This window comes from Argiope bruennichi, chromosome 9, assembly GCF_947563725.1.
Source record: "Argiope bruennichi chromosome 9, qqArgBrue1.1, whole genome shotgun sequence".
Lineage (NCBI taxonomy): Eukaryota > Metazoa > Arthropoda > Arachnida > Araneae > Araneidae > Argiope > Argiope bruennichi.
Window position 1 is genome coordinate 101,543,255 of NC_079159.1, and position 23,135 is coordinate 101,566,389.

Genomic DNA, 23,135 nt, shown 5'->3' on the forward strand with positions numbered 1-23,135 from the left:
GACAACTGAATCTTGAACCATCCGGTCTCAAAGCTGACCAGGTCTAACGGCTCACTGAGATGACTTAATGGGCAATTCTTAATTTTGGTTTTACAAATGCCCCAAGAAAAAAAAAAAAAAAAAAAAAAAATCGATTTTTCGCACCAGATTAAAATTATTATTCTGGAAGTTGAGTACCAAATTTTTGCTATTTTGGAGTAAATTATTTGGCTCCCAATCACACTCTATCCCATTTATAATTACTTTTGATAAAATCTATTGCCCCTTAAACTTGTAACCATATAAAGAATTTTTTTGAGATATTTACCTTTATGGCTGAGGTAAGTTTTGACGTGCTTCAGAAATTTCATTAAAATATCCATGTTTAGTTTACAATAAGGCACATTTTCAGACAGGATTGCATAACACTGCAAGACAGATATTTTATTAAAACATTATACCAACACAACGTAAATACCATACTAAATTCTACTATCAAATTAATTATGCTTCTTACTTTTAGAATCTGGATCAGAAGTAGATTAGAGTTCTCTGATAAAAGAGCGAGAAGCAGATATCGATGAATTTCGCCAATCATCGTAGCAAGAATTGAACTTAAGGAAGTGAATGACATATGCCTTGCATTCCTAATAAAAAACAATAAAAAGAAGGATCATTAATGATGAATTCAATAAAAATATATTCTTAGAAAATGTACATAAAGTAGAAATAATTTTTTTTTTTATTTTAAATATTTTCCACAGAGTAGTTTTTGATTTATAATTCCTTATTATAAATACCATGGCATATTGAAAACAAGTTGTTCTTAAATTCATTAATAGGTTGCATTACAAGCATGAAATCTAAATTTAATAAAATGAATCGATTTATTGATAACAAAGTGAATTGCAGCTAGGAATATGCAAGGTATACAAAATTTTCAAACTCTAGCACAAAAGGGAGAGAATGAAAAATCCATTATAAAATTCCTTTTTTACAAATACGAAACAAGAATGCAAAATCAAAATTTGTAAAAAAATTAATACACTTTTCTTCTTTAAGTGAAATCTTTTATAACTTAAGCATAATCAGTGAAATTTCCTTTAACATTTACTTTATTTAAATATCACCTAAAAATAGAAAAATTGAGGAAAGAAAGTTTGATGAGTCACCATTTAATACCATATATTAATAACTTTTCAAATCGACAATTTTTTCAATTTACTGATTTTGAGATCACAAAAAAGGTTCTTATCAATTTCATAAGCTGTACTTTGTTTGGATTGATTAAGTATTAGGAATTTCTGCATTTAAGTTATAACATGCATTCATTTTTAAATTCATATAGCTATGTATGTAAATATATTCTAAAAATGTGCTTGTTTTAATAAACATTATTTTTAAATATTCTGCCATATTTTGCGTCATTTCATTCTGTCACTCAAAAAAATTTAACATACTGATAGGAGCGTTTTCAGTCTTTCATCTAAAATCAGCTTGCTTTCTATTCATGTCAACAAAAAAGGTTTTGGGGCCTCGTCAACCAATTGCTTATCTCTCTTCACAATATTAAGAACCTTTCATATTCATGTCTTCAGCAATATAATCCAGCCATATAGAGAAAAAAACACACAAGGAAATGGGGATTTTGTGGTTCATTTTTGCACAATTAAAGATCGAAGGATTTATGGAGATATAAGTTCTACAGACGACACTACAACTGATTGTCCTACAATAAAATTTTGCATAACATCTCTCTTAGCAAGCATACTTTGCATAGAATCAATAGCAAAGTTCTATATGAAATAATCACAAATCAAGCAAGTGTCTAACTGTGTACACAGAGCATTCACTGCAAACTATTCTAGGTTATTTTGAATTAATTTAATTTACTTCTTTATCTTCTTTCTTTTGGGGGATTCTTAATTGGGATTGCTTTTATTTAAATGTAAACTTTAACAAGTCTATCAGCTACCAGTAGTTATTACTAATATTACTAAATAGTAAAATCATCTAAAAATGATTATGCTCTTAATTAAACATTCAGTACACTGCAATTTTTATGTCATCTATAAGAACAACAAAGTTTTGATTTAAAAGAAAAAGAATATTATTATGGAAATCCCTCATGGCTGTACAAGTCAGATAGTGAGAAACGATGCTTTATTCCAATATTATTGAAGTATATATATGATGCACATGTAATAAAGACATAGCCAAATTAACCATAAAGACAGCAGTTATAGAAATTATTAATATAAGAGATAGCAAATCACTATAAATTAATAACAACAGTACTAGATAAAGCACTCTGCTTCAATAATTCACCAGTTCGCTATTGAAATGGAATTTGAAAAAATTTGCCCCAGTTCCTCATTGTTTATAGAATTATAGTACATGATCACCTGACATTTTTTAGATCTCAGTTATTAATTCTAAATAATTCTTGCATTTTTCAGAACAATCGTTGTAGTGGCCATTGATAGATATCCATGCAAATGTCTGTTTCCAACCGTAAAATTGCATTTATTAAATTCATTTATTATTCAGTAAAAAAATGCATTTATGAAATTTTTTATTTTTTAAATGAAAATATTATAGACTAAATTAAAAAAAATATTAACTTCACTAATTTGTATCAATTCTGAATATTTTTCAAAGAATGCAAATATTTATTTTTACTTTTATTTATAATTAAAAAGTTATTACCTTCCATCTGCATGGATCAAAAACTGCTTCGACCCTCTTAGTATTTCTGCTAACAGAGATAAGGCACTTAGTCGAACCTTGGGGAAAAAGATGATAATATATAAAAAATCGCCAAATGGATAATGCTTGTTATATTGTATGGCATAAGTTATAAGAATTTTGACTGAAAACTACCTGTGAGGCAGGATCTTTCAGGATTGTTGTAAAAATATTCGGGCTTGAGACAAGACCAAGTATTACGGGATGTTCAGGAAGAAAGTAAGACCAGTAACCAAATATCACTTTTTTATCTGTAACCTAGAAAAATATTATAAATAAATTAATAAAACAGTTTTTAATACATATTTTTACTTCATTATTATAAAAAATTTGATTTCTATCATTATCTACATTTAGTTTTTAATTTTTAATTCATTATAATAAATATAACGGAATCTTGAAATTATTTATTTCTTTATTTCATAACAAATGTCACCTTTGGTATGAATTTTTAAACCTGGAAACCTGGAGCCAAAGTTTATGTCGATTATTAGACCCAAAACTTGCAGCTTACGATTTACTGTTATTAATTTTATAATTGAAATCAAAATTTAAATAAGTAAATCCACTGAATGAAATTGCGTGCTAAAAATATTAGAACGGTGTATTGTCATCAAGAACATACAAAAGAGGTACATTTAAAAAAAAATACGTTTAAAAAAGAGGAGGGAAATTTAGAACATTAAGAAAAGAATGAAAAATAGATTACAATATTCCACCTTCATAAACATGAAACAACTCAACTTAAATAAATGTGTGTAAAAAGAGAATTACGATATTAAATTTAAGAGAAAAAATAATGATTTTTAAATAATTTAAGTAAAGAAAGGAGACCAAAATTATTAATGATTTCATAAATGAATAATTCTTTTTCAAAGTGACATTGTGTTCACTAAAATGTTGAATTATTTTTAAAGAGAAAAACACATAATATTCTAGAAAACAGATTTAAATCTTTTAGAAGCTTGTAATAATTGTCAGATATAATAAAATTCAAATTAGATTCGACAATATAGTCTATAAATTTAATTTCATAAAGCTTTATCCCAAAACTCTAAATGCTTTATTTTTGATGAATATACCAGAATATAATAATAAATTTGATTATTGGAATAAATCAATCTTACGAAATATGCAGAAGGAGAAAAGTTTATGTATATTTTCTATTCTTTCAGAATAAATAATACTGAAAGCATTCTTACATTGAGCAATTGACATTTCCCCTCCTACTATCATGTATATAATCTAGTTTTCAACATTAAAATAGAAATTAAATCAATCTTATGAAATGATTATGAAATTACAAAAGTTTTGATTCATAAAAACTTTAAGACGTACTTTAACAACATTTTGCAACACTAAATATGCATTTTGTCTAAGAGATGCCTGTAGAGATTTTATTTTGGAATTGTGGTTTTCAGCATCAGATAACTCGGAATCAGAGCTACTGCTTCTCACTTTTGTCTCGGGGAAGAATTTAGATGAAGATAAAGAAAGGTTTGCAATGGCTTCACTTGCATCAGCTGCTGCACTCCTATCATCTACAAAAGATAACTGAATTAGTAAAAAAATAATAAGCAAAAATATAATCCAAGAATACATAGCATAAAAATTAAATGTATATATATATATTTTAAATGGAAAAATATTCGATTTTCTGTAGCGTAATTTTTTGAAATAAACTTATTTGTATATAAGCCCTTTAAAATAAACTGATAAGCTGATTTGGTTTTAATAAAACAACAATTTTCTTTCGAAGTATAGTAATGCAATCACAATTAATATTATCATTCGTTTGATTTATCAAAACCTTTTTGTTCTGAATGAACATAATCAAAGACGCACAAAATTATCCATTTAGCGCGATCTACGCTACTTAATGTTATCTGTTATGAATTAAATAATTATCTTACCCTTCATTTTCAACCAGTGTTAATGATTGATCTTATAAAGAAATATCTAAGAGTTATTTTTCCTATGAGATGAAGTTCACATTTTCTTGGCTGGACAGATAGTTAAGCATTCTACATGGACAGCTAAGCTGCCAAATCTAACATGAAATCTTAATTTGGTTTGCACATGAAATAAAAAAAAAACGCTTACATTATGATAGAAAATGAATTAAAAGAAAAGAACGGATTCGGGTTTTAAAGACAAAATAGCTTAAGAGTTCTTACAAGGGATAAAAGTTCAAATAAAGTGAATCAATCCAATGCTGTGGTGCAGCTGAAATTTTACCAGGCTCCTTTTTTGAAAAATTTTGAAAAAACATCAAACATTTTTTGGAGCAAGATCAAATAATAAATGTTAAAAAATTCGACAGGGATGAATGCATTGAAGAAAACTCTCTAACAAACGCCAGAAGAAGTACTTAATATTTTGAAATGCGACTTGCAGTATCATTCAACAAATTTTAAAATAACATTACAAGTCTGAGCAATATATAAATGAATTTTTAAGGAATACTTGTTGATAAACAATAATTATAGAATACTTTTAACTCCTATTTTTGAAAAAAATTATAAAAATAATTTAATTGTTTCTTCAAATATTCGTTTCCATGAATTTCTTCCATTGTTGAAAGAAAAAGGATTCTGTTTAATATCTGCATGGTTTATCCAACAAATAAAACAGATACACTATTGTGAAGTTTAGAACATTGATGAACCGGATATTTATGTTTTTAATAAACTATGATGTCATGGGATTGTCTTCATTAGAAAGGTTCATGTGCACAATAAACAGAATTTAAACAAAACAATTAAAATAACAAGGCTTTCATACATGGCAATCTAATGCAGAACAATTTGGCAAACTCATGGACATGAAGTTATATTAAAATCATTCATTTGGAATTAAATATAATTATTATTCCTAGTGAACTAGTAGGTCACTAGAGGTGACTAGTTATATAAAATATGTTAAAATTTCGCCAAGATGATTCAATTCCTGGCCTAATCCCCAAAATGATGATGGTTTGCATTTTTTCCCAATTTATTGCCAGGGCCGTAAAAATAAAAGGGCTGTTAAATTATATTATTGCACTAAATATATAAAAAAAAGCTTATTAAAAGTATATACCTTCAACAGATGGTGCTTCATGTGTTTGCTTTTTTTGTGGAGTCTTTTTTAGTCTTCTTTTGTTCTTTTTCTGCTTTCTGAGCTTAAAAATAATAAACAGTTTTAATCTATTTTTGTAAATGTAATCCCATAATGGCACAATACCACATAACAAAAATATGGATATAATACCTTTGGATATGGACTATCTGATTCACTTTGAGATTCTTGGAGCTGAGATGTTTCAGGATACCTAAGCGTAGGATATAAGTTAATATCCTGGGTGAAAGTTTGACCAGGAAGACCATAAAATAAAAGATTCTGCAAGAAGTTTAAATTTTGAATGAATTCAAACAGATTACTTTCATATAAGTAAACAAAGAATGCATTATTTTAATACAATCTTAAAATAAAAAAAGGATATATGTTTAAGAATATGAAAGAGAAAAATAAATAAATATTGAAAAGAGTGTTAAATAATTTATTTATGTATTAATCAAAAGCTTCTTTGTGGAATGGAGCAAATCAACAAGAAACAATTTTTCATTCAAAGACATAATGTAAATAGATTACAAATAGTGACAATGCATTAATTAAATTATAAATTTAAAATAAACTGTTAGTTTCATGTCAATGTCAGTGTTAATCATATTTACATACATATGACATATACTGATATTTAAAGATGGAAACTTAAACTCATTTTAAAACATAAAAAACTTTTAAGAAGAAAAGAATTCAAAGAAATTTTTTACACCTGAAATTTTCATTTCTTCAAAAAAGTGAAGGCTTGCTACATTAACAGACTTAAGATTATAGAAATATTGTATTCACATATGAATGGAGGTTATTATTATTTTTTTAATAAGAACACAAATGTAATTGACAGTTCATCAATCATCAAATTAAAAAAAATAATAAAAATATCATCACAATCAAATTAATACCATTCTTAAAAATGTTTAGAAAGTTACACAGTTGAGTAAGTTCCTCTATTTCTTTAATGATTAATTTTTTGATATAAATTTGATTAGCTATAATTATTACTACATACTTTTAATGATATTAATTTGATCATGCATATAAATGATGCTCTATTTCTACAATTTTAAATATACAGATTTCTTCATTCAACCTGAACCTGTTATAAAATTAATATGATAATTTATATTACAAATGATATAGTATGCACTAATTCATTGTATTATAAACATTTGATTAGGTTGAAGCACAAAATAATTCTGGATGTTATGTCAGAGCACTTTTGATTAGTACTAATTTTAATTCCATATTTAAACAAATATTCAACTTTAAAATGAAACAAATGACATCAGATATTAATTACAAGATATTCAGTACAATTAAAAGTATATATTACCTTCAGAGTTCCTAATAATTCACCAAAATTATCTACTCTTATATTTTTTGATGTGAAAACACACTGTAAGCACTTGAGTGAAGTAATAAATATCTGCATAAAGAATAACACATAATTAAAATTTCACCCTTTAACAGAATGAATAAACAGAAAATTTTAAAAATTTATTATTTGTAGCTTATAAAAAATATCAGTACAGGAAATGAAGTTTTATTTGTGTGCAAATCAGTAATATGCAAATAGATAATGGAACAAACTAAAGGCAAAAAATCATTTTAAAAATCGTACATTTTTAAAAAAAATGTAAACTTAAAATGCATCCTCTTTGATAAGAAAAGTATTTGTGTTATAGCTGTATATAATATAAAATTACAATTTAAAATTTTACTATGCAATAAGTAGAAGTTGCAATTATTTGAAAGATACCTATTTCAAGAGGTGTTATATCCACCTCTTAGATCAGATTTGAACATAATATTGCAGACATCCAAAGCAAACAGCATACATAAAAGCTATGGGGCAATATTTGCCAAACTTTTTGCAGTTTGTATCTGGAGCACCTGTGATGTGGACATTTTGTGAAATAACTAGAATGAAATTTGTGTACAGCAGTGAGCTCCACTTACAGCTTCTGCTATAGTTACAAATAATTTTCTTACCTTTATTTTAAAACAAAAAACTATCAAGAAAACTATTACTATGACATGTTACCTTTTGATTGATATTTAGTCGAAAGAGATTGAAAATTAAACAATAAAAAAAATTAACCAATTTTTTTTTATGGATGCAATAAGCATGCATACCCAATACGCAATACTGATTTTATGAATACATCAAAAATGCTGTTGCTAGCATGGACAGAGAAATGTTATGGAAGAATATAATGTTAAAATTATATTATATATTTGACACATTGAAAATATGTTATGCTTAAATTCAAAATATAAATGTATCATGTTCAAAAGTATGCATTTAAAAATAAATACAGTAATTATTTGTTGTACATTAAAGATTTGAAATCAGAAAAATCGTTTTGATTTGATTTGAAAAATTATTTTTAAAATGAATAAAATTAAAGAAGTAATTATAATTACATTTTTATTTTTCAAAATACATGACAATATTCTAATTGAATGAGTAGTCATAAAAGTATTATTACATAAAGTATTTTATAAACAAGTATACTTAATAATTATCATAATAACAGTAATATTGAAAATTTTATTTTTATTCCACAAGAAATAAATTGTTGAAGAGTTTTACTGTTTTTTCTTTGCATTGTTAACGTTGGGGCGGAAAAAAAAAAAAAAAAAAACGATATTTGAATTTTGGATAATTTTGCGTTGTTATTTTTGAAGTAAAAGAATTCGTTCCTTGTTTTCTTATTTCATTAAAAGTTCTGTTTTCAACTGATATAGTGCATTGAAGTCAGGTGAGACCTATCAATTTCTTCTTTTTTTATTCTACTGTTTCAAAACTTAGTAAAAACTGAGCCATACAAAGGTTTCTGTAGTAGAAGAAAATGATATTTGCTATTCTATAAACATTATGCAATATCTGAAAAATTCTCCAAAAGTGGAAAATCCACAAATGAACTGGTTTTACGCCCTGGGCAAAATGAATACGAAGAAATTAATATCGTATAACCAAATGCGGACTCTAAATAACGTATTTCCCCAAATAAACCCATTTACCCTACAAGCTTTCATTAAAGAGAAAATAATGCATCATGCAAACATACAAAATATGAAATTTATTTGCAAGGAAAAAATCCTGTTTGTGCAGCCCAATTACTTAATTTAGATACCATATTAAACATTCCAGTTGCGACGGATATTATATAGGAAAATATAACCTCTCGATTTCTACTCTATGATATCCCCACAAAAGTCTTGCTGCTAGAAATTGCTGAAAAGCTAACAAAATATAACGAATTTGAAATTGTTGAGATGAGGCGATTTATAACACAGAATGACTCCAAGGGGACATCACCCGTTCTTATAACGAAACTTGGAACACGTTTGTCGGTGGAAGCAAAGATTAATTCACAAATAAAAAAAAAACCCATTTATTTACAAGCCACGCAGTGCGCAAATTGCTTTAGTTTCATGCACCCGTCAAGCATATGCTAAAAATTAACGATTTATCTTCTGTGTGGAGACATTCATGCAGGCATTTGTCAATCCCCACATGTATCAGTTGTGAAGATGAGCATTCGGCCACAATGAGAGGATGCTCATTTTTTTTTTATCAAGGTAAAGGACATTTTAGAGCTCAAATGTAGAAACAATATCACAACTGCTGTGACGAGATGAATCTACAATCAATGAAAGAAATCTAGTTACGCGACAACTGTCAAAACAAATGCTCCTATAAAAATATAGAAGAATAATTAAGTGAAAAAGTGGAGACTATGGTCATTAAAATGAATGAAAGCACAGAATCTGTCATCCAAACAATGAAAATTAAAATGGAAGAGCAAATTAACATAATCATTCGAATATTTGGAAAACTGGGGGATTCGCTGTCACATAAATTAACAGCCATGAGTAACCTTGGCGGCGAAAATCTTTCTCCACCAAGAAAGAAAAAAAGCATTAGAAAAGATTTGCAAAGCATCTGCTATTCCAATATAATTGGATGCAGGTGCTCGCTCCTTCCCATTTTAATCCTTTTTTCTTTTGTTTTTCTTGTGTGTCTTCAAATTTTTTTTGTTTTCCCATAATTCATTTGAGACTGGTTTTTTGTGAGTTTTTGTCGTTTTCTTTTTTACAATGACTTTCGTACAGTGGAACTGTAGAGGTCTTAAAAACAAAAGACTCAAAATTCCTCCTTTTTCTTCATCCGAATTCTAGATTTTTCAAAAAACATTCTTCAAGCATGAAGATCACTTTCTGTGTTCAACTAAAAATTTGTTTTATTTAGACAGGCAAGATCGGCCTGGAAGTGGTTTAATTACCGGCATTCCAAAAAAAAAAAAAAAAAAAAAAAAAAAAAAAAAAAACGCATCTGGCAGAATTATCCCAATTAGTACTACACACGATAGCAACCATGAAATTCTTGTAGGTGAAGTTTATCATAAAGGCTTAAATTTTATTATCATTAACTTCTTTGCTCCTCAAGAACTCAATATAGAAAATGCAAGTTTTTTTTAAAAAATTCTATCTCTGTTTCTGTTTTTATATTCGATGACTTTAATCTTCATCGTCTTCTTAAATCCTCTCCTCTAAGTAATGACTTCGTAGAATGGCTTCAAAATTCCAATTTTATCCTCCTTAATACTCCGAGCCCTATGTATGCAACTTGTACTAAATCAGCTTCGCTGCTCGATCGCTCAATCTGCTCGGCATCTATTGGGTTGGCAACTAAGTAATTGCGGATTTCACTCATAGATGGCTTCAGTTGAATTTTTAGGCTTGCAGACGTAGTACAAATGTAAAACACATTTTGTTATTTGATAGTTGGCAATTCAGCTGTCAATCAGTAAAAAAAGTTTTTTGATCGGTTGCGTAGTTTTCGTTTGGCGTTCGTTGAAAAATGGAAAATCAAAAGGAACATTTTCGTCATATTTTGCTTTTTTATTTCCGCAAAGGGAAAAACGCATCGCAAGCTCATAAAAAGTTATGTGCTGTTTATGGTGACGAAGACTTAAAAGAACGGCAGTGTCAAAATTGGTTTGCCAAATTTCGTTCTGGTGATTTTTCACTCAAAGATGAAAAACGCTCTGGTCGCCCAGTTGAAGTTGATGACGACCTAATTAAAGCAATAATCGATTCGGATCGTCACAATACAACACGTGAGATTGCAGAGAAGCTTCATGTATCACATACATGCATTGAAAATCACTTAAAACAACTTGGCTATGTTCAAAAACTCGATACATGGGTTCCTCACGAACTGAAAGAAACGCATTTAACGCAACGCATTAACAGCTGCGGTTTGCTAAAGAAACGTAATGAAAATGATCCATTTTTAAAATGACTGATAATTGGCGATGAAAAATGGGTTGTTTACAACAATATCAAGCGGAAAAGATCTGTAGCAGGCCAGGTGAATCAACTCAAACAACATCAAAAGCTGATATTCATCAAAAGAAAGTTTTGTTATCAGTTTGGTGGGATTACAAAGGAATTGTCTACTTTGAACTCTTACCACCCAACCGAACGATCCATTCTGATGTCTACATTGAACAACTAACGAAATTAAACAATGCAGTTGAAGAAAAGCGGCCCGAATTGACAAATCGAAAAGGTGTATTCCATCATGACAATGCAAGGCCACACACATCTTTGGTCACTCGGCAAAAATTCTTGGAGCTTGGTTGGGATGTTTTGCCACATCCACCATATAGTCCTGACCTTGTACCATATGATTACTTTTTGTTTCGATCTTTACAAAACTCCTTGAATGGTTAAAATTTCAATAATGATGATGATGTCAAATCGTACCTGATTCAGTTTTTTGCTAATAAAAACCAGAAGTTTTATGAACGTGGGATTATGATGCTGCCTGAAAGATGGCAAAAGGTCATTGATCAAAATAGGCAATACATTACAAAATAAAGTTATTTAGTTCCATAAAAAAATTGTCTTTGATTTTCTAAAAAAAATCCGCAATTACTTAGTTGCCAACCCAATATTTATAATGGCGTAAATTGCTGTGTTTCTGATTCGTCCTTTGAAAGTGATCATTGCCCTATCATTATTACGTAGTCAAATTTAGAACCTACTGCAAGGTATATAAAAACAATAGTTTAGAATCGGACTATGGAGAAATCGGCAAAAGTATTGGCTACAAGTACTAATCTAAATGCATTGACAAGCAGGATTTCGGAAGTTACAAGGAAAAACACAAAATTAATACCTTTGCCAACTAAAACTTATTCTCCCCGGTGGTACCTATCTTGCCACAGATTTCAAAAGTTGAAAATTATATTTCGAAAAAGAGCCCTATTTCGAAAGAACCAGATTGGATAAAGCATAAAAAAATGAAGCAAGTCTTCGTTTTCATATTAAAAAGGCAAGTCGAATTTATTGGGATAAAATTTCCAACATTTCTACAAATCCTATAATGTTTTACTCGATACTCAACAAGTTTTACAATCATTCAAACCAGGAATAAAATATATCAAATCTCATTTAGCATAACAATCGTTTTGTCGCAAATCCATTTCAACAAGGCAATTTTTTGCTGACAGTAGCATTCAGCATGAGACGATTCCACTTGACTATAGCGAAGACCGCATTTCTTGTCTTAATATTCCTATTCACTTACAGGAAGTCAGATACGCTATAAAAAAAAAAGCAAAGAATTCCACACCTGGTGCTGATGGTATTACAGCAAATCGGTTTAAAAATCTTAGCATCACAGATCTAATAAACATTATATCCATCTTTCAGGAGGTTCTTGCATCTTTTATTCCGAAGGAATGGAAACATTCAATCATTGGTCCAGTTCCTAAACCTAACAAGGACAAAACCAAAATCACTTCATATAGACCAATAGCTCTCACCTTTGTTTTCTCAAAAACTTTTGAAAGAATTTTGATTCAGTTCCCATCATTTAATAATTAAGAGAAAAATTCCGCCTTTTGTGAATGGTTTCCTTCTCCTCGGGGACAATCAGATTGCAGTATAAAAATTCATATAGCCATTACGGAAGCCCATAATCTAAAGAAATACTTTATCGGAATTAGGGTAGATATTAAAAGCGACTCTGTTTATATTGATGGTATTATGTTAAAGTAACTTCAGCTTGATATGAAAGGCAGCATTTCAAAGGTTATACACAATTTTCTCCAAAACCGAACTTTCCAAGTTCGTTGGAGAAATTCTCTTTTTAGGAGAAAAACTCTTCAGAAAATTTTGCCTCAAGATAGCGTAGTTTCCCCCATACTCTTTGTAAACTTCTCTGCAGATTTCTTTGAAACTCTTGAGGTTGACGTGGAACGTTCAATTTTTGCTGATGACATTTTTATCTTTTGTGCTCATACATCTTTAGATAACATTTCAAAGACGCTTTAGAATACAATAGAAAACGTCCACAAATGGTGTAGTTATTGGAAACTTAAAATCAGCCCCAAGAAATGTTCTATTGATGACCCATCAAAAAAGAAATTGCAATCGACTCCTCGAATTACATATGCTGGTTTCCCACTTCCTTGGAAACAATATATTAAATACTTAGACATCGATTTTTCGAAAACAAAACCAAAATGGGATTATATGAAAAAATATTCGAGCTAAAGCTCTTAGAAAAATTAATATCTATTGCGTATAAAACTTACGGTCCTAGAACAACGGATCTCGTAAACATACCAATAATAGCATCTTAAGTCTATTTTATAACAGCAGCTCAGTACCAATAAAATCTCTGAAACTCAATACAAAGCCTGCGATTCGATACAAACTATAGAATTAACCCTTAGAATAGCACTTGAACTGCCAAAATGGTCCCCAAATATTGTTCTAATGAAAATCGCGGATCAGGAAATGCTATAGGAAAAAATTAAAAGATTAGATGTGTAATTCTTTCTTAGGCAACTTACCAATATATCATCATAATTCCAATCCTGGAATCAAATTAGTCAAAAAGGACTAAATTATAGTTCAAAATTTATTTAAAAACCTGAATGCTACTAAAAGTCATATTATTGCTCTGCAAAACACTATTGTTTGCAAACAATTTTTGTGAAATTCATCTTTCAGACCTTAGTTTTCATAATAATAATTATAATAAATTATAAATTTTTAATAATTTTCTTCCTAGTTACATGATTAAGAATCTCTTGGACGAAACTGTATGTAAACAATTTCAAGATTATTATATTACTGCTAAAGATGCATCCAAATCTCAATCTTTCACTTCTATTGTGGGTATCTCTTGTAATCAATCCTTCGTCTATAGAATTCATCCCATCAATTCCATATATACTGCGGAAACCTTGGCACTTTGTCTAGCTCTGAATAAACTTTCAGTAATAAGAATAAAAAAAAAAAAAAAAAAAAAAAACTGTTTTTGTTGACAAACAGCTGTTTGGCCCTTCAAGATCTAAAATGCCTTACAATCATATCTCCAAAAGTCATTCATAGATTAGCTGGCAAAATTCAAGCCATGGGAAAATTAAATCAGAAAATATGCTTGGTGTGGTCTCCAGGATATACACATATCCACTGGAATGAAAAGGCGGACGTACTCACAAAAATGGTCACGGAGTCGCACTCGTTGCTGGAGTGTATTGACTCAGAGGATTTAATTTCTCATTATCAGAAAACCTCACTACAAAAAAACGAATCACATTTTTAAAAACAGCAAATATCAAGAATTTATTGGCGATGTTCCCACAATGTTTTCCCTTAATCCTTGGCTTAAAAATAGAAGAGAAGATATCATAACTGCCTTTTACCCCGGATGATTATAACTCCAGTTCTGTTGCATAGTTTGGTCTACACAATTATCCTCACTGCCAAGTTTGTAATCATGAAAATAACAATGAAGATATCATCTTTTTTTGCTACAAATACGCAACTCATAGGTCAAATCTTTTTGCAAAACTTAATATTGATCTTCATTCTTGTTCTTCATTCAAAATGTTTATTCAAAAAGCTATTTCTAATAAGCAGTATGTTTGGATCTTTCTCCAATCTTTGAAGTTTATCATCTATTGAATGATGCTTTTGTCATTAGGGGATAATGGCCTTTGTTGCCAAAAATCTCATTCTCGTCCCATTTCAATCAATCATCAATGATATCTTTGCAGTGAATCAGTAGTATTCTATATCCAGAAATTCAACTTTACAGAAGACCTAATTTAGTTAAAAAAAATATTAAAAACTATTTTAATGCTTTTGATATCCTAGTTTTTACTGTCATTTCTAAAATATTTTAAGAATACTTTATCAACAAATAGGCAATTAAAAAATTGCTTTTTTAAAAATCCTTAAAAAAAAAAATGTACTTTTAAAAACTGATAATTTTGGATTTAACTTCCTAATACAGAAATATTTTTGTATAGATAAATATACTTCTTTAAAGAAAAGTGATTAGAAATGAATAATGAAAAAGAATGTACCACATTTTAAATTCAGCAGACTAGGGTTAAGTTTATAGTTTACTTTGGATATTATTATTTGAGATCTAATCTTTATTTCAATAATCAAAGAGAAAATATTGAAAATGAAGATACAATGTTTCAAGAATTCATTAATAGACTTATCAAACTAAAAGTCACATGCAAAACATTATTATCAGTAAAATGTAATTGAAACATTACTATTTGTATTTTAAAAATTTACCTTTAGGACAAGTATGTCACCCATGTTGCTCTTTAATTTGTCTTTTAATATTAAAAAACAATTTTTAAAACAGAAATCTAACATTTTTTCATCTAGTGGATTTTCTCCAGAACACCTAATGACAAAAGGAAAGAATAGTAAACACAAGACAATTTACACAAAATCACATTTATTTCACTAGTTTTAAAAATCAGCTAATTAAAAAATTTCCATGTTAATTATTTCTGTGATCAAAATATCTTTAATTAGAAGTGACATAATATTCTAAGGAAATCTTTCTCATAAGTAAATTGTAACATTAATACATGACTATGCATTGAAGTTAGGCTCATTGTCAAAACCTAATACTAAATATCATCGTGGCGATAATTTTGAATGCCAAGTTAAAAGGTACAATTTCACTCATCCTTATTTCCATCAACATGAGATTTGATTTCAAACGACTGCAGTTCCCCATTCTTTTTGAAACCTGGATGCTCATCAACAAGCTACAAGATCAGCGGTTTCAAATGTATGAATTAGATCTCGAAAATCTATTCTTTTCATATGGCCAGTAATACGTAGCATGCTCAAAAGGTTGGAAAGTCATTTTTTTTTTTTTTTTTTTTTTTTGAGGAAGACTGAAAAACCAAAAATTATATATATCTGAAAGCATTTGAATAACTTTTTCAAATTTAATTTAATACATGAAAAAGCATTGTCCTTCATTTATTTTGTACCTGTGTTTCTGCATAAGTGTAAATGTGTCTAAATCAAATGAGGCAAATTTACATCTTATTTAGACAAATAAATTTTTATTAAAAGTTTTCCAATAGCTGCAATTGTTTAGAAATTAATGGCTGAAATGCGATTTTTAATTCTTAACTTTCATTATTTTGAATATAATCTGCATTGCTACAAAAATTTCAAAAAAAAAAAAAAAAAAAAAATATTACTTTTTTTTCTTAATTTGAAATGTAAAATGTAATTAAATGTACATGGTTTAAATGTACCTTAAAAAATTAATGTACATGGACTATAAAATGTTTAAATGTACAGACTATAAAATGTTTAAATGTACATGGACTATAGCTTGAAGAAAACTAATTAAATAAAAATATTTATTAGTAACATTATGTAAAAATGGCCAGCATTAAAAAATTTCAGAAGTTGCAAGTGCTTTAGTTCTTTTAAATGTATTGGATTATGATCATTTATTTATTTTTTAAATCTGGCAATACAGATCATATTAGATATCTATTTCCAATAAGTGCTCAATAATTCTCAAACTTTTGTAAGCAAACATCATTTAAGCATATTTTTCCTCAAATATTTTTTTTTTTTTTGTCTCTATATCCCACACTGTTTACTTGAGTGGTAGAAATTCATTTTTTAATGCTCAATATGTGATATTAATAAATTCATTATTTATGGTTGCTTCATATTCCATATTTTATTGTTTTTATCTGATTGAAATAAAAATTAGAAAATATTAAGTATATTTCTCTACTTTTCTAAGGAATTCACCTTTGGCTTCTGCTTGTTGAAATAAATTTTTCAAAAGTATAAATTCATAATTTTTTTTTTTAATTGTTGAATGGTACTGTTATTTTTTACTGTTTAACAAGTAAAACTATCTGATATAATCCTTTTTTAATCAAACTAATTTTGCAATGGCAAAATTTTTTCCCTGTAAAATACTTACTTTAACAGACAATAAAGGCACTGAAAAGCATTGTATTGATTGTTTTTGTCATCATAATCAGTTTCCAAAAATTTTGTGAGAACCCCATTTTTTCCAATAAGAATGTCTTTAAACTAATGAAAAAGAAAAAAGGAAAATTATATTAAATGTATATAATATAAACAGAAATCAAGACATTAATAGAAAATAGGAATAGAATTTCCAATTCATCCAAAATTATCTTCCATAAAACCACAGCATATATTACATTCATAGTTTGCTACCACAACTAAATCTTTATAGTGCAATAAGTAAAATAGCGAAATAAAATTATTGCACCCTTTCATTTCACATTAAGCAAAGGACTGTATATTTAAATAACTACTCTACTTATCTAAAATAAAAATAAGAGTTGTGCTTTTGCTAAAGCATATAAAATTTTATTATAATGATTTGAAATATTTATATTAAAAATATAATGTAGTGACTTGTTGAAATAAAAGTGCTATTAATAAAAGTAAAATATTTTTTGTAGCCAAAATGAAGCTTGAAAACAAAAGTCTAACTTTTTTTACACAATCAAAATAGTAATCTAAAATAGAAATAAAATTAAAATATACCGAACAAGAAACTTTCAATAATAATAATAAAAAAAATGTCAGGCTACCATTTCCCTTTCAATACTTTCTCTTCCTTTTTTACCCCCATATATTTCAAATTGTCATTGCAATATTTTTTTTTTTGTATAATTTATATAAAAGAAAGAAATTTAGCAAAATTTTGATGTTTTCTGCATTATCTTCTAAAAATATTAAAGCACAAAAAATGATTTTTTTCATCATTTTAAAATTATTATCTTTTCAATGACACCAATTTTTTTAGTTACATTTTTTTTTTTTTTCTATTTGAATGAATTTTTTTGAGACAATAAAGAAAAAACTTTTAAGCATATTTTACAGTAACACATTCCATTGTTGAAGTGAAACTCAAATCATTTTCATTGTAGCTACTAATATTCCATCATGGCTTGTTTTTTTCCATAGTTGATATTCAAGATAAAAAAAACTTTGCATTATTTTTTTATACTGGATTGGTTTCAATATAAGATATGTTTGTAATAAAAGTTTTAAAATTTTATTGTATTTACAATTCAGGTTAACTTCAAAATCAAGTAACAGTGGAACTTCTGGGGAGGAAAAAATGCACTCACTTTTAAATACTACTGCTTATTTCCAAGATATAATTCGATATATAAAGATATAATTAGAAAATTCAGGAAATGTACAGTAGAATGAACAGAATAGTGCAAAGCTTCTAAAATATATAAGTTATTTGTCTATCAAAAATTGAAATAACATATTTTGTTGAAGACATAGGCAGAGAAATTATTTAGTTAACATTTTTAACAACAATCCAAAGGTGGTTAGTGATGAATTTTAATGCTAAATAATTTCAAATGTTAGAAGGAAGATGAACCAGACAATTATGTTTTAAATAGTGCTATGATGTCATGGGGCTTAGTTCCATTAGGATGGTTCATAAACACAACAAACAGTCAACAACTATTTGAGTGAATGCAATCATTCTACAAGATTTTCTTATCTGCGTACAGTGGTACAGCAGTTATGAAATTCATTTGTAAATAGTCTTTGGAATTTCTAATTATCTTCTATTATTTTACTCTCTATCTGGTTGTATCAAATTATGTGTTGTGCATGCTTAATGCTAATGAAAGAATTGTTAACCTTATAATGAGTTTAAAGACATGGCAGATCTTGTCTCCTAGTAAATGAAAAATGAGGAATTTATTTCTTCCTTTAAATACTTATCTTAACAAGACATGCAAAATTGGACATGCTTGAAATAAAAATAATTAATTAAAAGGATGAAAATAAAAATATCAACACTTTATGTTTTCAGTATTAAAATATTAATTTTCTTTCCATTCAATCCAATGCAGTTTTTATTTTTACACATTTATTAAAAATAATACGGTTTCTAAACTTACTTTCTTATTGTACTCACTGCTGCTTTCCAATAAAGCTGACAGTGCCATTAGTACATCACTACAAACCCAGTCAGCACAAGAATGAACTGATGGTATAATAAATTCTAAAAGATATTCTTGTGATGCCTCCTGAAGAATTACCTGAAAGAAATTAATAAGTTTGAGTTATAGAAGTATAATTTAAAATGTCAAAATTGAGTGAAAAATAAATGAAAATGGCATTAAGATAATAATGCGAAAACAATTCATAATACCAATGGATAAATAAAATTAGAATAATGATCATATGCATATTTTACTAAAACACTAAATTTAATAACTATTTGGGGAACGCTACTAGGAAGTAAATTATGTTCTGTTAAAATGTACTGAATATGATACTACTATCTTTGTAATGAAACTCTATATTTGAACCAAAATTGATAAATTATTTGGAGATCTTTCTGTTATCTTTGAAAACATAGAAATACATAGCATATCATTTGTTGACAATATGACTGCTCATTGCTTTCAATGCACAATTAATTAGAGGTGTCAATAAAAATAGCTATTAGTATATATTTGAAATAGTTAAGTTAAAATAAAAGGAAATTGGAAATCGACTTACAACCTGTCCTTTAGAGTGTGTGGGCTTTTTTTTTTCTTTTAATTTTTTTAACAGCTTTAAAAATTAAAAAATTACAGAAATTTTAATAAAATCAAGAATATAATGAAAAAGCATGATGAGAAGCAACACAAAATTACTTGCTAATATTTTAAATCGAACAATCAACTGCATTCCATTTACTTCACAATTATTATAAACAAAAAACAAACATATTATAATTATTGGAACAAAAACAAGCAGAAACTTATTTTGTTTAACTTATTCCGGACCTTGGAAATTAGCTTTCTAATTTATTTTTATTTTTTATGATAGAAATTGTTTTTCTTATTATATTAAACAGAAGGATTAAGTTAAAAGAGTAGGTACTTTATTTAAATCCCATTAACATTTCTTGCATTTAAAGTTATCAAAATATTATTTGCTAATTTTTACAGAGTTGGGGCCTAGACAAAAACTGGCTACATTTAACAATAACTCACGATAGCAATAATTCCCATGAGTGACTCTTAATGATGAACACTGGTGGCAACATTCAAATCTGATAATGATTGGTATTTCACATATGTAAAATATTGAAATAAAAAAATAATGTAAATATTTGTTGCACATACATTTGAGAAACATAGATTTTTTTTAAAAATTTCTTTATTGTAATTGCTACTTCAAAATTTGTAATTCCTAAAAATTTCACATTTTATCTTTTTTAATCCTATTAAAAATTACATTAGATGACATCCATTCAGTTTGTTTGTTTGTTTTTCCCTTAGAAATATAATATTATTTTTAAATTTATTGAAAGTATGACTTTCAAATAAGCTAATGCTTGCCTTTTCTTGGTGTAAAAAAGTCACTGATAATAGGCTTTTGGAAGCAAAAATAATATTCATATTTAAAGCAAGTATAAAGAATGAACTATAAAAAATACAACAATTTCATTAATGAAACTGTAAATTAAGTTGAAATAAAGAAGAAAATAGGAAGTCATCTTGAAGCAGTATTTAAAAAGAATTATTTTAATTAGCTATGAGAAGAGTATAATTGCAACAAGATTGCAAATGATAGAATAGTATAGTTTATTTAGAAGCAAAATGAAAGATATTTAGAAAATGAGACTGACTTGCAGTTCTAGAATTTAGTTTTGATCTAAAGGATTAGCAAGACAACATTCTATACACAATTATATAATTTATCATATATACATATATATAAACAACCTGCTATTTAAATTGTTTGAATATTTCACGTTTTAAAAAATAAATTTAAAAAAAAGCTCAATTAAATATACGTTATGTATTTTTAACTAGCTATGTAGCAATAAGATATTCAAGCTATATCAGTAAAGAATAATTATTATGATGACAATAAAATAAATCAATTTTAAAAGAAACACTAATGTATAATTAAGGGCATTTTATTAACAAGAAAACTTACTTTCTGTTTGTGCAGAGAAAAATACAGAAGACAGCAGAACTTGGAAAGCATGTGATCATTTCCAGGAGGAATCAAGTTTGCTAAATCACACAGTAATTCACCATATTCCTATAAAATTAATTAAAACTTTAATTAATATTATAGGAATGTATTATAAACTATTTACAATAGAGAATAAAGAATAAATATAGCTCTTTGGGTATACAAAGAAAATTTTTCTAATTTATTTATTTTTCACTTGCAATAATAAAATTTAAGCTTATATAAAATTTCTTTAAAGTAAAATTTGTTTAAATATCAGCTAAATGTAATTTAAAAGTAATGTAGAAAATCCTAAAATGCATTTTAACATAATTAAATACACAAGCTTTATTAGATAGCACATTATAAATAACCTTATGAACATTTTAAAAATTTGCTTCAAATACATGACACTTAAGAAACAAAAATTAATTATTAACTTCATAATTTCTGTCACTTTTAAAGCAATCAACATCAAAAGAATAATTTGCTACTACACAACATACAAACAATTTAAAGGTATATTAATACACTCTGCATTATAAATAATTTTAAATTCAAAAATATTTCTAAATTTAAAAAAAATATTTTTATAGTTAAGTACAAAAATCCCACATAAATTCTAAAATTTGAATGTTATCTTACTTTACAATCTCCGGAAAAATTTAAAGAATTCAGTGCATTTAACTGGTCAATGACAAGATTTAATTCAACAACATCTGTCATTTTTAATTTCTTCACTCTAACACAAAAATCTTTTGTAGTAAATTTTGATGTTTCGAGATTCATTGTAGTTAAAAAGGAAAGGAGAAAAATGAATTGTCAAATAAACAAACTAAAATAACCAGTCCGAAATAAATGACTTTTGGTGCTTCGTCTGTTATCAGAAACATGTGTTTATTTACATATAAATACATTCACTTCATTCGATGACGATAATATCGATACTGAAGTTGGAAAAATTATTCCACAATGGAAGGTACCTTCTTTCCTTTATTGCACAAAAATATGCGAACAAATATAATTAACATGTATAATTGTAAAGTAATATTTACAGACTACAAATAATTTTATTTTAAAATATAATTAATTCATGCTTCCTTAATATATTTATATATTTCTGGAATCATTTGCACATCCTGCAGGAAGTAACAGGATAGATGGCTGAAGTGATTGTGACGTCAGGCGGATTGGCATTATGAGTTAAATAAAGGCAGTATTTTTTGAAAAAGTGTTTTTATTGCATAAAAACAAATGGTTTATTTTGATGCAAATATATGCGAAAATACGCTATTCTTTGTATATATTTCCTCAACAGAGTGAGAAAATTTTTTGGCCGTTCTTTATTTGAGATATCTAAATAAAATTAAATTAAATAAATAAATAAATAAAAACAGGCAGTGTAATTGGCTTTAACGACTTTGCATTGTTACATCAAAAATTTGTTTAAAAAAGACAGCTAAATGTATTTTATTTTCCTCTGAGAAGCAGTTCATCGACCGAAAAAAGAAGACATTTCTTATTACGTACAATAAATAAAATATTTCAATTTGAGATTAAAAAACAAAAAAACAGAGGGAATTGTTTTCCGAAAACTTTCTCGCATACTCTCTAATAATGATGTTATCCCAGGGAACGCTTTGCTTGGCACTAGCATATAAAAATTATGAAATATCAGACTTTGGAATAAATTCAGCATTTCTATTGAGTTTATCGTGTGATTCTTCACAAGTTTTTTCGGCAATTAAATTTTTTGGAAATTTGGCCATGCCGTTAAAAGTATCTCAAAATCAAATTTGGGTTTTAGAAAAGCGTTTTTCCTAACCAAACTGGAACAAAAATTTGACACAAAACTACATACCAAAATTTGATGTACTTAAGTCATTCAATATTAGAATTACAGTGTTTTCATGTTTCTGAAAGTATAGATGGGCAGACAATAAATC

At 27.5% G+C, this 23,135-nt stretch overlaps 1 protein-coding gene across 2 annotated transcripts in view; it reads right to left on the reverse strand.

Annotated features, from left to right (window-relative positions):
* The window catches only part of LOC129984092 (HEAT repeat-containing protein 6-like), a 44,184-nt gene extending 22,085 nt beyond the window's left edge, over nt 1-22,099 (reverse strand). For both annotated transcript variants that reach the window (XM_056093870.1, XM_056093871.1), the window contains exons 1-13: nt 21,835-22,099; nt 21,169-21,276; nt 19,131-19,271; nt 17,144-17,256; nt 15,460-15,574; nt 7,166-7,258; nt 5,980-6,108; nt 5,809-5,890; nt 4,066-4,268; nt 2,863-2,985; nt 2,689-2,765; nt 497-626; nt 308-407 (exon numbers count right to left, since the gene is read on the reverse strand). In XM_056093870.1, coding sequence (XP_055949845.1) covers nt 308-407; nt 497-626; nt 2,689-2,765; nt 2,863-2,985; nt 4,066-4,268; nt 5,809-5,890; nt 5,980-6,108; nt 7,166-7,258; nt 15,460-15,574; nt 17,144-17,256; nt 19,131-19,271; nt 21,169-21,276; nt 21,835-21,978 — 1,558 coding nt within the window. In that variant the 5' untranslated portion in view covers nt 21,979-22,099. The remainder of the gene's footprint in view (nt 1-307; nt 408-496; nt 627-2,688; nt 2,766-2,862; nt 2,986-4,065; nt 4,269-5,808; nt 5,891-5,979; nt 6,109-7,165; nt 7,259-15,459; nt 15,575-17,143; nt 17,257-19,130; nt 19,272-21,168; nt 21,277-21,834) is intronic.
* Between the last annotated feature and the right edge of the window lie 1,036 nt (nt 22,100-23,135).